A 13,258-nucleotide genomic window follows, 5' to 3' on the forward strand; every position below is an offset into this window, starting at 1 on the left:
TATACATCATCAGCTAGCAGTGACTTCATTTTGACTTCAAATACAATGAAAAAAAGCTCTCTGATTAACCAACGGTGAATCAGACTGCCGTTTTGGTGCACTTTTTCAAAATGGAGAGCCAAGAGGTATGAGTTTAAAGGCCTTGGACAAAGGGACAAGTACAGTAGATATTGGTCCTGTTCAGGACAATAAAACATACTGCTAGCAGGTGAATAACTGCTTTAGGAGCTCGATCAAGGGCACTCAAACTGTGACAAGTTTTATGTAGCATGAGACCTTCATTATCTAAACACGGGCAGACCACCTAGTGTGTTTAATCATTTGTTTTGTGAGATCTGTGGTTTTGTCTGTGGTTCTGTGGTTGTAGCACAGTTTCATTGCACTTGAACATGCTCAATGTTTACAGTTGGAGAAAATGTAAACAACAATCATATCTAGGGCTCGATTCAATCAGTAGCACAGAAGATCAGCGTTATAGCGCGATTAACATTTAAAGGCAATGTTTCTGCATTCGCGGAGACTGCATTCACGGTAAACACTGCATATGTCGGCTCAATTGGAAATTACCTTTACATTTCAACCACACCACAACACAGATCTTCTGCGCTATGGATTGAATCGAGCCGCTACTTTGTTTATTGATGTCAGAAAGCGTATTGTAAAAACGTTTCCCCCAACATTGTGCCGTTTGTAAATCTCCACATATAAAGTTGCACAAAATGATCTATATTCAACAGTAATTGTAACGCTGTATAAATGCTAAAATATAACACATTTACTAGCTGTTACCCTACTGAATGTAAATAACATGTAAATGTACACTGTGAAGACGAAGCCATGTAAGAGAAACCAAGAAGGCATGTAAGAGATTTCAGAGAGAGATTTCAGACAGTACGACTGAAAAGGTGTCCATTGTATTGAGAGTGTCTTTGGGTGTTCTTATGGATACACAAAAAGCTAGTATACATGTTGGTGTGCATGTATGTAGGCTACCTCTGTCTGTAGATATTATTTTGTCCAGGGTTTGAAATGACACATTGTGTGTTTCTGAGATACACGGTTTTGCACAGAATCAAATTAATGGGTTATATACTTTTTCTGGCAATATGAAGATTTGTCTGTGTATCACAAACATCCACATTGACTCTTGGGAGTGCCTTAGCAGTGGGCTAGACCATATATACACTATATATACAAACGTATGTGGACACCCCTTCAAATTAGTGGATTCTGCTATTTCAGCCACACCCGTTGCTGACAGATGTATAAAATTAAGCACACAGCCATGCAATCTCCATTTTTACATTTACATTTAAGTCATTTAGCAGACACTCTTATCCAGAGCGACTTACAAATTGGTGCATTCAACTTAGGATAGCCAGTGGGACAACCACCCCCTTAAAAAAAAAAAAAAATTGGGGGGACATACATTGGCAGTAGACTGGCCCATACTGAAGAGCTCAGTGACTTTCAACATGGCACCGTCATAGGATGCCACCTTTCCAACAAGTCAGTTCGTCACATTTCTGCCCTGCTAGAGCTGCCCCGGTCAACTGTAAGTGCTGTTATTGTGAAGTGGAAACGTCTAGGATCAACACCGGCTCAGCCGTAAAAATCGTCTGTCCCCGGTTGCAACACTCACTACCGAGTTCCAAACTGCCTCTGGAAACAACTTCTGCACAAGATTTGTTAGTCGGGATCTTCATGAAATGGGTTTCCATGGCCGACCAGCCACACACAAGCCTAAGATCACCATGCGCAATGCCAAGCGTCGGCTGAAGTGGGGTAAAGCGCGCCACCATTGGACTCAGGAGCAGTGGAAACGCATTCTCTGGAGTGATGAATCACGCTTCACCATCTGGCAGTCCGACGGATGAATCTGGGTCTGGCGGATGCCAGGAGAACGCTACCTGCCTGAATGCAGTGCCAACTGTAAAGTTTGGTGGAGGAGGAATAATGGTCTGGGGCTGTTTTTCATGGTTCGGGCTAGGTCCCTTAGTTCCAGTGAAGGGAAATCTTAACGCTACAGCATACAATGACATTCCAACTTTGTGGCAGCAGTTTGGGGAAGGTCCTTTCCTGTTTCAGCATGACAATGCCCCCGTGCACAAAGCGAGGTCTATACAGAAATGGTTTGTCGAGATCGGTGTGGAAGAACTTGACTGGCCTGCACAGAGCCCTGACCTCAACCCCATCAAACACCTTTGGGATGAAGTTTAATGCCGACTGCGAGCCAGGCCTAATTGCCCAACATCAGTGCCCGATCTCACTAATGCTCTTGTGGCTGAATGAAAGCATGTCCCTGCAGCAATATTCCAACATCTAGTGGAAAGCCTTCCCAGAAGAGTGGAGGCTGTTATAGCAGCAAAGGGGGGACCAACTCCATATTAATGCCCATGATTTTGGAATGAGATGCTCGACGAGCAGGTGTCCACATACTTTTGGTCATGTAGTGTAGCATCTGGAAGTCATGCACAAAAGGCACAAAGCTCGTAGCCAAAGTTCCAGAAATGCGTGAAAAATGAGAAATCTATAGGCCTACACATTATGATAATAAACAAAGATGTCCACATACTGCACTTTTGGCCATGTAGTGTATGTCTGTCTATAACAATTGCTGGAATTGTTTCAGAGTTTACTTGTTCACCTCTCTGGGGATTCAAAACATATCTTTCATATTATAAAACATGAATGTCTGCCTAGTAATTTCTCTTATCTTTACCTCAAATCAGTAAACACAGAAGAATGTACAGAAGCAAACATCACAGCAAAAGCAGTCTTAAGACTTGTATCACCATAGCGATCAATTGACTACCATACCTCTTCATGCAACTGTGTACAGAAGGAGTGTAAATGTAAATGTAAGCTCAGCAAGTAAACTTTTGAAAAAATCTAAATGTAAATTAAATATATCTGTTGAAATATGAATATTAGTAACAGCTGTGAAATAATACGATTATATGTGGTCAAAGAGTTAAACATTACATTTCCAGTCTCTACATGATTGAAATGCAGGTGATTTTCCAATATGAATTTGTCAAACAGCAGCATTGTAAAGGAACAATATAATGAGTAAGGGGTTGCAAACAAAGACTTTGAGACCAATATATTTGATCTGCGACTGTATATACACTGTATCTGTGTAACTGAACAACCTCTAGGTTTTTGGAAAGAAAGGGAAACAATCTATCAATGTATTAATGGAAGTGGTGTACAGAATAAAATATCTTGAAGGAGACTGTAGTCCCTGGAGTTTGTTTGTTTGTATTAATTTCTATTAAAGCATGTTTCCCCAACAGGCGCATACTCCCTAATTATTATTTAATTCGCTTTCCATTTAGACTTTCCTAAAAGCCAAGCAAGAAACGAATGACTCAACTTTGAAGTCATTGAGGACTCAGATGAAAGCATTGCTGGAGAGCCTTTCTGCTACGTGACCACTGCAGCTGACCTCAACTTCATCATGATCTGCTGCCTAAACTGGATTTCTTGTTTATGCATAATCCCGAAGCAGCCAGAACACGCACACAGACGCACTCACGTTCATACACGCACACACAGACACACACAAACACTTTATATTGAGCTAGCTCCATTTCTGTTTTGCAGTGGATTTACTCTTAGAAGCTAACATGGTTTACTTTCAAGCGTCATTGTTCTGAGAAAAACGAAACAAAGCAGTAGGCTCTACCTAGAGGTTCACAAAAGCAAGTCAGAGCAGCTGTAGTTTTTCTGATGGAATGATAAATTCTAAGAAAGCGCACGTTTCTCGTGGCGACAAGCAAGTGATCACTTCCATTTCCATTGGCTATATTTTTCAATAGTCGACTATATCGCTCCAAAACTTTTTTTTACAACCATCGATTGGGACGGTCACATACAGGTAACCTGCTGCCATCTCTCTGCATGCCTGCCGACTGCGAGTCGTGCGCCAAAGGCTCATCGACATTTTCAACAGGCGGCGGCTTGCAGTTGTTTCAGTAGAGAGTTTGGAATAAATTGGAGCAACGTGACAAAAGACGGCTGGATTCCTACGGAGTATTGAACCAATCGTTCCCTTGTCTGTTTATAGTACTACTTTCACAAACATAGCTATAGTCTCTCTCTCTCTCTCTCTCTCTCTCTCTCTCTCTCTCTCTCTCCCTCTCTCTCTCACTGCGCGAGCCCTCTCTCACCTCTCTCCTTTGAAAGCGGATTATTTATTATAAAGCAGCAACCATCGACATGTGAGTAAACTGAATTGTATTCTGTTTTTTAATTCAGCTAAATGTATACGATGTATTTCTAAAATAGTGTCTGATCGAGATATAGCCTACAGCGTTTTAAATAATGATTTTAGGATGTTAGAGCAAGTGTTTTGTTTTGGTGATGTCAACTAAATGCAATTATGGGTTGGGTTCCTGCTAAGCTAAAACTCTATTGAAATAGTTGCTCGTATATATTTATTTTAGTATTACAATAGTCTGCCCAAAGGTCAAATATATCACAGAAAGTAGGCCTATTACAAAAGAATGTTAGGCTACATGTCTCTCAATATATTGTCAGTCTCACCATATAAACAGTAGAATGACTCATTCACAATGACTCAGTCAATATTCATCATTGTGCTCATCTTCATATTGGCTTTTATGAAGCTAGGTGTTGTAGTGTTTAAAAAATATATAATTTTTGATCGTTATTTCTTGTTGTCTACTCAATCACTAGCCTACAGCACTTTTCCTGGCTTGTTTATCTGGAACAAAATGCATCCATCTTTGTTAAGAGCAGCCTCCATGGCTTTTCCCGCTAATCTCTCTCCATTTTGCAAGTGGAAATCCAGCCTGTCTATTACAAGCTCTGTACCAAATCAAACCAGAGTGGTTGTTTGGTCAGGGTTTGCTCAGACATGATGAGAGAACAGGCCTATGATTTGCTTTTGTAGTTTAAACATCATATCATATTTTATACCATAGCCGATATACAACAACAACTGACAAAAACTGCTTATTAATAGTTAGTGTTTGAAGAGGCCCACTTCAGTTATTCTTCACTTAGAGCCAATGCTAGTATAGCCCACTTACTATATGGCTTAGCAAGATCAGATCAAATCAAAATAAAATTATATGCAGGTGCAGCAAAATGCTTATGTTATTAGCTCCTAACAATGCAGTAAAATGTCAAACAGGTACACAAATAATACATACAAAAAAAAACATAATTCCTTTTGCTGTTCCAATGTGCCATAGTCGTATCAGTTTTGGTGGGTTTTTGTCAGTTGTTGTTGTTGTCAGTAACTTAATGCCTCTCTCTCTTTCTCCGCAGGTCGACCCCAGACGCAGGAACCCCAGGAGCCCCTGAGGGAGAGGGGGGGCCTTCGGCCCCAGCACCCAACCTCACCAGTAACCGACGACTACAGCAGACACAGGCACAGGTGGATGAGGTAAGATTCAGAGAAGAGTAAAATTTTTAAAGTGTTGTTCTTTTAATATGTCAGTGCGATTCATTTATTTGGGCGATCATGTAAACAACCTTTATTTGTCAGGAATGTACAGAAGGGTTATATGTGAAGTAAACTATTATAAAGCCTGGGTGGAAGGTGGGATAGAACGATAATGAAGGGTATGAATAGAGGGAAGGATGAAAGGATAAAGCCAGGGGAAAGTAGCGATGAAAGAATGAAGTGGTAAGGATACTCTCTTTATTGTTGAAAATCTAAGTAAAGTATGATGGGAGGATGGGGTCCTAAGTGGAGATGATGAGCAAGGTGATGGGAGGCAGGAAGTGATTGAAGGATGAGTGGTCAATAAAAGGAGGAATGATTTAAGAAAAGAGAGATGAGTCAGTGAGAGGTTACAGGGGCCTAAACATTGATCACAGAGAGAGACAACCGGATGTATTCTCTGGCCTCTGTGTGAGTCATATCAACATTTAAAGTGGAGGTTTACACATCTGTTCTAATCACTCATAATGAGGATGGAGAGGTCCCATAGAGGTAAAAACGTTGCTATTGAAATACCGTAGCATTCAACCATTGTGTGCTGTGCGGGTATTCTTCTTTTTCCAATGGCATTATTTGGACCCTGCACCTGTGGACGTTTTTTTGAATGTTCGTGCACTACTTTTGAAATAACTCACTCCTTGAGCAATGCTGACTATCCTCACCACCTCAACAGTTGTAGTGGAGGCTCACATCACTTCTACTCAGTCAATTGATCCCTTGACCATTGGGTAACTAATGCGGACTCTGTCCTCAACTCTCAGTGACATTGATATTTACAATGGAGATTCCCAACATCCATTCTGATCAGACATGATTGATTACCTGATCATTGGGTAATTCCAACTATATCCTGTTCTTACCATCTACCGTACATCAGTGACATTGGCAGTTAAAAGTTCACATTACTTCTACTCAGTCAGAATTGATTTCCCGACCATTAGGGGCAATGCTAGCCTCCACTGCAGACATTCTACAGGTAACTGACAAAATAATGGAAACACATGAGTAAATGAGGGATACAAAGCATATTGAAAGAAGGTGCTTCTACAAAGGTGTGGTTCCTGAGTTAATTAAGCAATTAACATCCCATCGTGCTTAGGCTCATGTATAAAAAATGTTGGGTAGGCTATTATTTTGGCTACCATGGCTATGCCCCCATAGGGCACGAGTGGTCACTGAATGGTTTGATGAGCATGAAAACGATGTAAACCATACGCCATGGCCGTCTCAGACAAGATCTCAACTCAATTGAACACTTATGGGAGATTCTGGAGTGGTGCCTGAGATAGTGTTTTCCACCACCATCAACAAAACACCAAACTATGGAGTTTCTCGTGGAAGAATGGTGTCACATCCCTCCAATAGAGTTCCAGACACTTGTAGAATCTATGCCAAGGTGCATTGAAGCTGTTCTGGCTCGTGGTGGCCCAACACCTTATTAAGACACTTTATGTTGGTGTTTCCTTTATTTTGGCAGTTACCTGTAAGTTTCTTCATCAACAAGAATACAGTGTTGGGGTCTGGTAAGGCAAAATTAACATGATGCTGACTGTCCTCTGCTTTCCACTTCCGTCCCCTATAGGTAGTGGACATCATGCGTGTGAACGTGGACAAGGTGTTAGAGAGGGATCAGAGACTGTCGGAGCTGGATGACAGGGCCGATGCGCTGCAAGCCGGGGCCTCACAGTTTGAGAGTAGTGCTGCCAAGCTGAAGAACAAGTACTGGTGGAAAAACCTCAAGGTTCGTGTTTGTGTGTGTATGTATGTGACCGACTGGGTTCAAACCCGGTTCTCCTACATGCCACAGGTCTGTGTTAGCCCTTTGAGTTAAAGCCTAGGCATTAGTTCAGTAGGTTGCAAGTCTTCAGGTCTCAGGCAACTCTTCACACATAATTTTTAATATAACCTTCACATAGGTCACTCTTTAATTATAAAGCGAGTTTGCGGTGTTATGCTTAGGTGCAGGCTACCATACCATTGCAGTCACAAACTAACTGTATATCATGATAAGGTATTGGGGTATTTCCACAGTGCTCAGACATTTTATACAAATTATGTCCATATACAGAGAAGAAAACTCTCTCTCCAACATATCAGACCTGGGTTCATATAGTATTTGAAATCCTTCACTTTAGCTGTGCTTGACTGAGTTTACCTGGAACCAACAGAATATGGAACCAACAGAATATTCCCAAAAGTGCAAATCCTGCCAGTCCTTGTGACTCTTTGTCCCTACAACTACCATCTTAGCCCTTTGTTTGCTCCTTTCTCCTGTGACCTCACTTAGGTTGCAGATTGCACAATATAAATGTAAAGGTAATTTCCAGTTGAGGCGACATAGGCAATGTTTCTTATCGTGAATGCAGCCGCTAACACGGGAACATTGCCTTTACATTTTAATTACGCTGTAACGTTGAACTTCTGCAATACGGATTGAATAGAGCCCTTACTATATACAAAATGTAGATCCTTCTATCATCTATCCTTCAATCCATCTTTCTCACAGCATGAATTTATAAACCCTCAACCAACCCCCCCTCCCCCTCCCTCCTCTGCTTTTGAGCACAGATGGCTATCCCGTCGCCCGTCCAATCACGTGTGTCCGTTGAGGAGGGGGCGTGGTTAGAAATCCCAATCTGGATTACAGTGTGATGCAGGATTAAACTCAGCTGTGGCTCGACTCGTGATGTAACTCCTACAGCTCATCTCTCTCCCTCTAATGCTTCCTCTATTCCTCCCTTCCTCACTCATACTCTCTCGCTCACGATCCTCTTGTTGCTCTCCTAATCTCAGTCATCCGGTTGATTTTGTATTTTTTTCCTCTTTTATGCTCTACATAACCGTCTCTAATATAATATTCATCACGGCTAACCTCTCTCTGAAATCAAATCATTCTTTGCCATACAGGCATAAACCACATCACACAGGTGTACCTTTTTAGGTCATTGCTGATGTAAAAAGGTCTTTAGAAATAAATGTGATTTGATGATTGGCTTGCAAGTAGTGTGATAGTCATGCTTATGCCCTCTTGGCATATAATCCACACGTGACGTGCTGCAGCAGTATCATAGTGTTATTTATTTATACTATGGCTGGGATTCAATCCAAGGTCCATTATAGATCAGACTTTTAAAGGTAATTTATGCTTAAACCAACATGTGCATGCATTTCCGGGTGCGAGTATTGGGGAAATTGCCTTCAAAAAGGCGCATTGTCGGCTTTCCAGTGCGCTGCTCTTGGATTTAATCCTGGCCTCTGTTTATGATCAGTAGCTGATCTACTGTACATTGTAAATAACGATGAGAGAGAAGCAACAGCAAGCAATATACACTATATATACAAAAGTATGTGGACACCCCTTCAAATTAGTGGATTTGGCTATTTTAGCCACACCCATTGCTGACAAGTGTATAAAATTGAGCACACAGCCATGCAATCTCCATAGACAAACATTGGCAGTAGAATGGCCTTACTGAAGAGCTCAGTGACTTTCAATGTGGCACCATCATAGGATGGCACCTTTCCAACAAGTCAGTTTGTCAAATTTCTGCCCTGCTAGAGCTGCCCGGTTAACTGTAAGTGCTGTTATTGTGAAGTGGAAATGTCTAGGAGCAACAACGGCTCAGCCGTGAAGTAGTAGGCCACACAAGCTCACAGAACGGGACCGCCGATTGCTGAAGCGCATAGAGCGTAAAAATCGTCCGACCGACGAATCTGGGTTTGGCAGATGCCAGGAGAACGCTACCTGCCCCAATGCATAGTACCAACTGTAAAGTTTGATGGAGGAGGAATAATGGTCTGGGGCTGTTTTTCATGGTTCGGGCTTGGCCCCTTAGTTCCAGTGAAGGGAAATCTTAACGCTACGGCATACAATTACATTCTAGACAATTCTGTGCTTCCAACTTTGTGGCTACAGTTTGGTCCATACAGAAACGCGAGATGAATACAGAAATGGTTTATCGAGATCGGTGTGAACACCTTTGGGATGAATTGGAACGCCAACTGCAAGCCAGGCCTAATCGCCCAACATCAGTGCCCAACATCACTAATGCTCTTGTGGCTGAATGGAAGCAAGTCCCCGCAGCAATGTTCCAGCATCTAGTGGAAAACCTTCCCAGAAGAGTGGAGGCTGTTATAGCAGCAAAGGGTGGACCAACTCCATATTAATGCCCATGGTTTTGTGTTCGACAAGCAGGTTTCCACATACTTTTGGTCATGTAGTGTATATGCAAAGAGCAAGGTTACAGCTATCATGATGAGAGAGTAACATTGAATGGATTTTAGATTCAAAATAATACATAATCAAATGTGTTAGAGACAATATAGAAGTGTTTTATTTGAAGGTTTTATATCGTTTTTTGTTTTTTTCAGATGATGATCATAATGGCAATCATAGGAGTCATATGTGTTGGAGTTGTCTTCAGTAAGTACCATATATATCTATACTGAACAAAAATATAAACGCAACATGTAAAGTGATGGTCCCATGTTTCATGAGTTGAAATAAAAGCTCCCAGAAATGTTCCATACACACAAAAAGCTTATTTCTCTCAAATTTTGTGCACTAATTTGTTCACATCCCTGTTAGTGAGCAGTTCTCCATTGCCAAGATAATCCATCCACCTGACATGTGTGGCATATCAAGAAGCTGATTAAACAGCATGATCATTACACAGGTGCATCTGTGTAACAGGCCACTCAAATGTGCAGTTTTGTCACACAACACAATGCTACTGATGTCTCAAATTGAGGGAGCGTGCATTGCCATGCTGACTGCAGGAATGTCCACCAGAGCTGATGCCAGAGAATTTAATGTTCATGTCTCTACCATAAGCCGCCTCCGTCATTTTAGAGAATTTGGCAGGACGTCCAACCGGCCTCACAACCTCAGACCACGTGTAACCACGCCAGCCCAGGACCTCCACATTCAGCTTCTTCACCTGTGGGATTGTCTGAGACCAGCCACCTGGACAGCTGATGAAACTGAGGAATATTTCTGTCTGTAATAAAGCCCTTTTGTGGGGAAAAACTCATTCTGATTGGCTGGGCTCCCTAGTGGGTGGGCCCCTGCCCAGTCACGCAAAATCCATAGATTAGGGCCTAATTTATTTATTTCAATTGACTGATTTTCTTATATGATCTCTAACTCAGTAAAATCGTTAAAATTGTTTCAAGTTGCGTTAGATTTTTTTGTTCAGTATACATTTTCACTTACAGTCTGCTTCACTTGAGTTTTGTTAAATTGTGAAACACATGCACATTTATTTTTGTATTGCTGTAAACTGTAGTAGTCTGATGTCCAAAGTAGGAAACAACCGTTTACTCTGTGATATTTACATGGTTTCTTTCTCATCTTCTCCCTTGCAGTGTATTTCTATTACTGACCTGGTCTCTTCAGGGACAGACAACAAGCGCAAGACAAGATACTGAAATGCAGCCAAATCCACGAGTGTGAATCCTGCCTTCCCTTTACTCACCTCTCTTCTTACCAATGCCTTCCATCTGAAAACCACCATGCATGTGTAGACATTGGCGGAGTGCCTCTCCCTCTTCTTTCCTCACGGTCGTTCTCTGCCGTTGTGTCCTTGAGCAAGGCACTTAACCCCTACAATTGCTCTGGCGGCGCTGCTCTGTGACTGACGCGGTGCCGCTCCGGACCTTGTGGGTGTGTGTGTGTGTGTGTAAGGTTGGGTATTGTGACAGCAAATCATTCAACTTCTGTTGTAAAATGGACAATAAAGTATCTACTCTAGGCGCTCTCACCAACTCTTTTTGTCTCTCTTCACCCCCCATTTGTGTGTTTTCCCTTCAAGGGCCAATTTATGTGATATCACACAGGGCTTATAACATTTAAGGACTGTATGGACTTCTCTAATATATTAAGGGGGAAGGGGGGCACACATCTAATCCCACAAATAAGCAGATAAGATTGTGGGTTCTATCCATAGAGATTCCATTATATTACTAGAAGGGGTATGTCATAAATCCTCAAAGTTCCATAACGGGGCCAAAATGGCAGCCATCTTGGTCAGGGAGAAATCCAAAACCAGTCTAATTGGAATGAATGGCAGTAAAGGCATAGGTGATGTATTTCCTGCTTTTACTTACAGTGCATCCAGAAAGTATTCACACCCCTTGACTTTTTCCGCATTTTGATACGTTACAGTCTTATTCTAAAATTGATTCAATTGATTTTGTTCCTCATCAATCTACACACAATACCCCATAGCGACAAAGCGAAAACAGGTTTTTATAAATTGTTGCAAATTTATAAAAGATACAAAACAGAAATACCTTATTTACATAAGTATTCAGACCCTTTGCTATGAGACTCAAAATTTAGCTCAGGTGGAACCTGTTTCCATTGATCATCCCAAATTAAATTGATTGGACATGATTTGTGAAGGCAAACACCTGTCTATATAAAGTCCCACAGTTGACAGTGCATGTCAGAGCAAGAACCAAGCCATGAGGTCGAAGGAATTGTCCGTAGAGCTCCGGGACAGGATTGTGTCGAGGCACAGATCTGGGGAAGGATACCAAAACATTTCTGCAGCATTGAAGGTCCCCAAGAACACAGTGGCCTCCATAATTCTTCAATGGAAGAAGTTTGGAACCACCAAGACTCTTCCTAGAGCTGGCCGCCCGGCCAAACTCAGCAATTGGGGGAGAAAGGCCTTGGTCAGGGAGGTGACCAAGAACCCAATGGTCACTCTGACAGAGCTCCAGAGTGCCTCTGTCGAGATGGGAGAACGTTCCAGAAGGACAACCATCTCTGCAGCACTCCACCAATCAGGTCTTTATGATAGTGGCCAGATGGAAGCCACTTCTCAGTAAAAGGCACATGACAGCTCGCTTGGAGTTTGCCAAAAGGCACCGAAAGACTCTCAGACCATGAGAAACAAGATTCTCTGGTTTGATGACACCAATATTGAACTCTTTGGCCTGAATGCCAACCGTCAAGTCTGGAGGAAACCTGGCACCATCCCTACGGTGAAGCATGGTGGTGGCAGCATTATGCTGTGGGGGTGTTTTTAAGTGGCAGGGACTGGGAGAGTAGTCAGGATCGAGGCAAAGATGAATGGAGCAAAGTACAGAGAGATCCTTGATGAAAACCTGCTCCAGAGCGCTCAGGACCTCAGACTGGGGTGAAGGTTCACCTTCCAACAGGACAACGGCCCTAAACACACAGCCAAGACAACGCAGGAGTGGCTTCGGGACAAGTCTCTGAATGTCCTTGAGTGGCCCAGCCAGAGCCCGGACTTGAACCCGATCTAACATCTCTGGAGAGACCTGAAATATCTGTGCAGCAACGCCCCCCAGCTAACCTGACAGCGCTTGAGAGGATCTGCAGAGAAGAATGGGAGAAACTCCACAAATACAGGCGTGCCAAGCTTGTAGCATCATACGCAAGACGACTCGATGCTGTAATCGCTGCCAAAAGGTGCTTCAACAAAGTACTTAGTAAAGGGTCTGAATACTTATGGAAATGTATTCTTTCAGCTTTTTTTGTTGAATAAATTAGCAAAAATGTCTACAAACCTGGTTTTGCTTTGTTATTATGGGGTATTGTGTGTAGATTGATGAGGGGAAAAAATAATCTAATACATTTTAGAATAAGGCTGTAACGTAACAAAATGTGGAAAAAGTGATAGGGTCTGAATACTTTCCGAAGGCACTATATATTCCTAATTTTCTCTTTCACCCACAGCAGCCAATCCATCATTCCTTCTTCAATCCTCCAATGTCCACAGGTTACACCATCTTTCCAAGTATAAT

General features: G+C 42.2%; 1 protein-coding gene across 1 annotated transcript; it reads left to right on the forward strand.

The window, feature by feature from the left end:
- The first annotated feature begins 3,528 nt into the window (after positions 1-3,528).
- On the forward strand, positions 3,529-11,241 carry LOC121585577 (vesicle-associated membrane protein 2-like). The gene is made up of 5 exons (XM_041901901.2): positions 3,529-4,226; positions 5,302-5,419; positions 7,062-7,220; positions 9,851-9,902; positions 10,847-11,241. Coding segments are annotated over exons 1-5 (348 nt in total). The 5' UTR covers positions 3,529-4,224; the 3' UTR covers positions 10,864-11,241.
- The last annotated feature ends 2,017 nt before the right edge of the window (positions 11,242-13,258 follow it).

This window comes from Coregonus clupeaformis, chromosome 17 (genome assembly GCF_020615455.1).
Source record: "Coregonus clupeaformis isolate EN_2021a chromosome 17, ASM2061545v1, whole genome shotgun sequence".
In the NCBI taxonomy this organism is placed as follows: Eukaryota; Metazoa; Chordata; class Actinopteri; order Salmoniformes; family Salmonidae; genus Coregonus; species Coregonus clupeaformis.

Bases quoted from the DNA above. Each gene is read 5' to 3' on its own strand.
- LOC121585577 (XM_041901901.2), top strand. The intron at 5,420-7,061 runs GTAAGATTCAGA...CGTCCCCTATAG, and splicing joins CACAGGCACAGGTGGATGAG to GTAGTGGACATCATGCGTGT. The intron at 7,221-9,850 runs GTTCGTGTTTGT...TGTTTTTTTCAG, and splicing joins ACTGGTGGAAAAACCTCAAG to ATGATGATCATAATGGCAAT.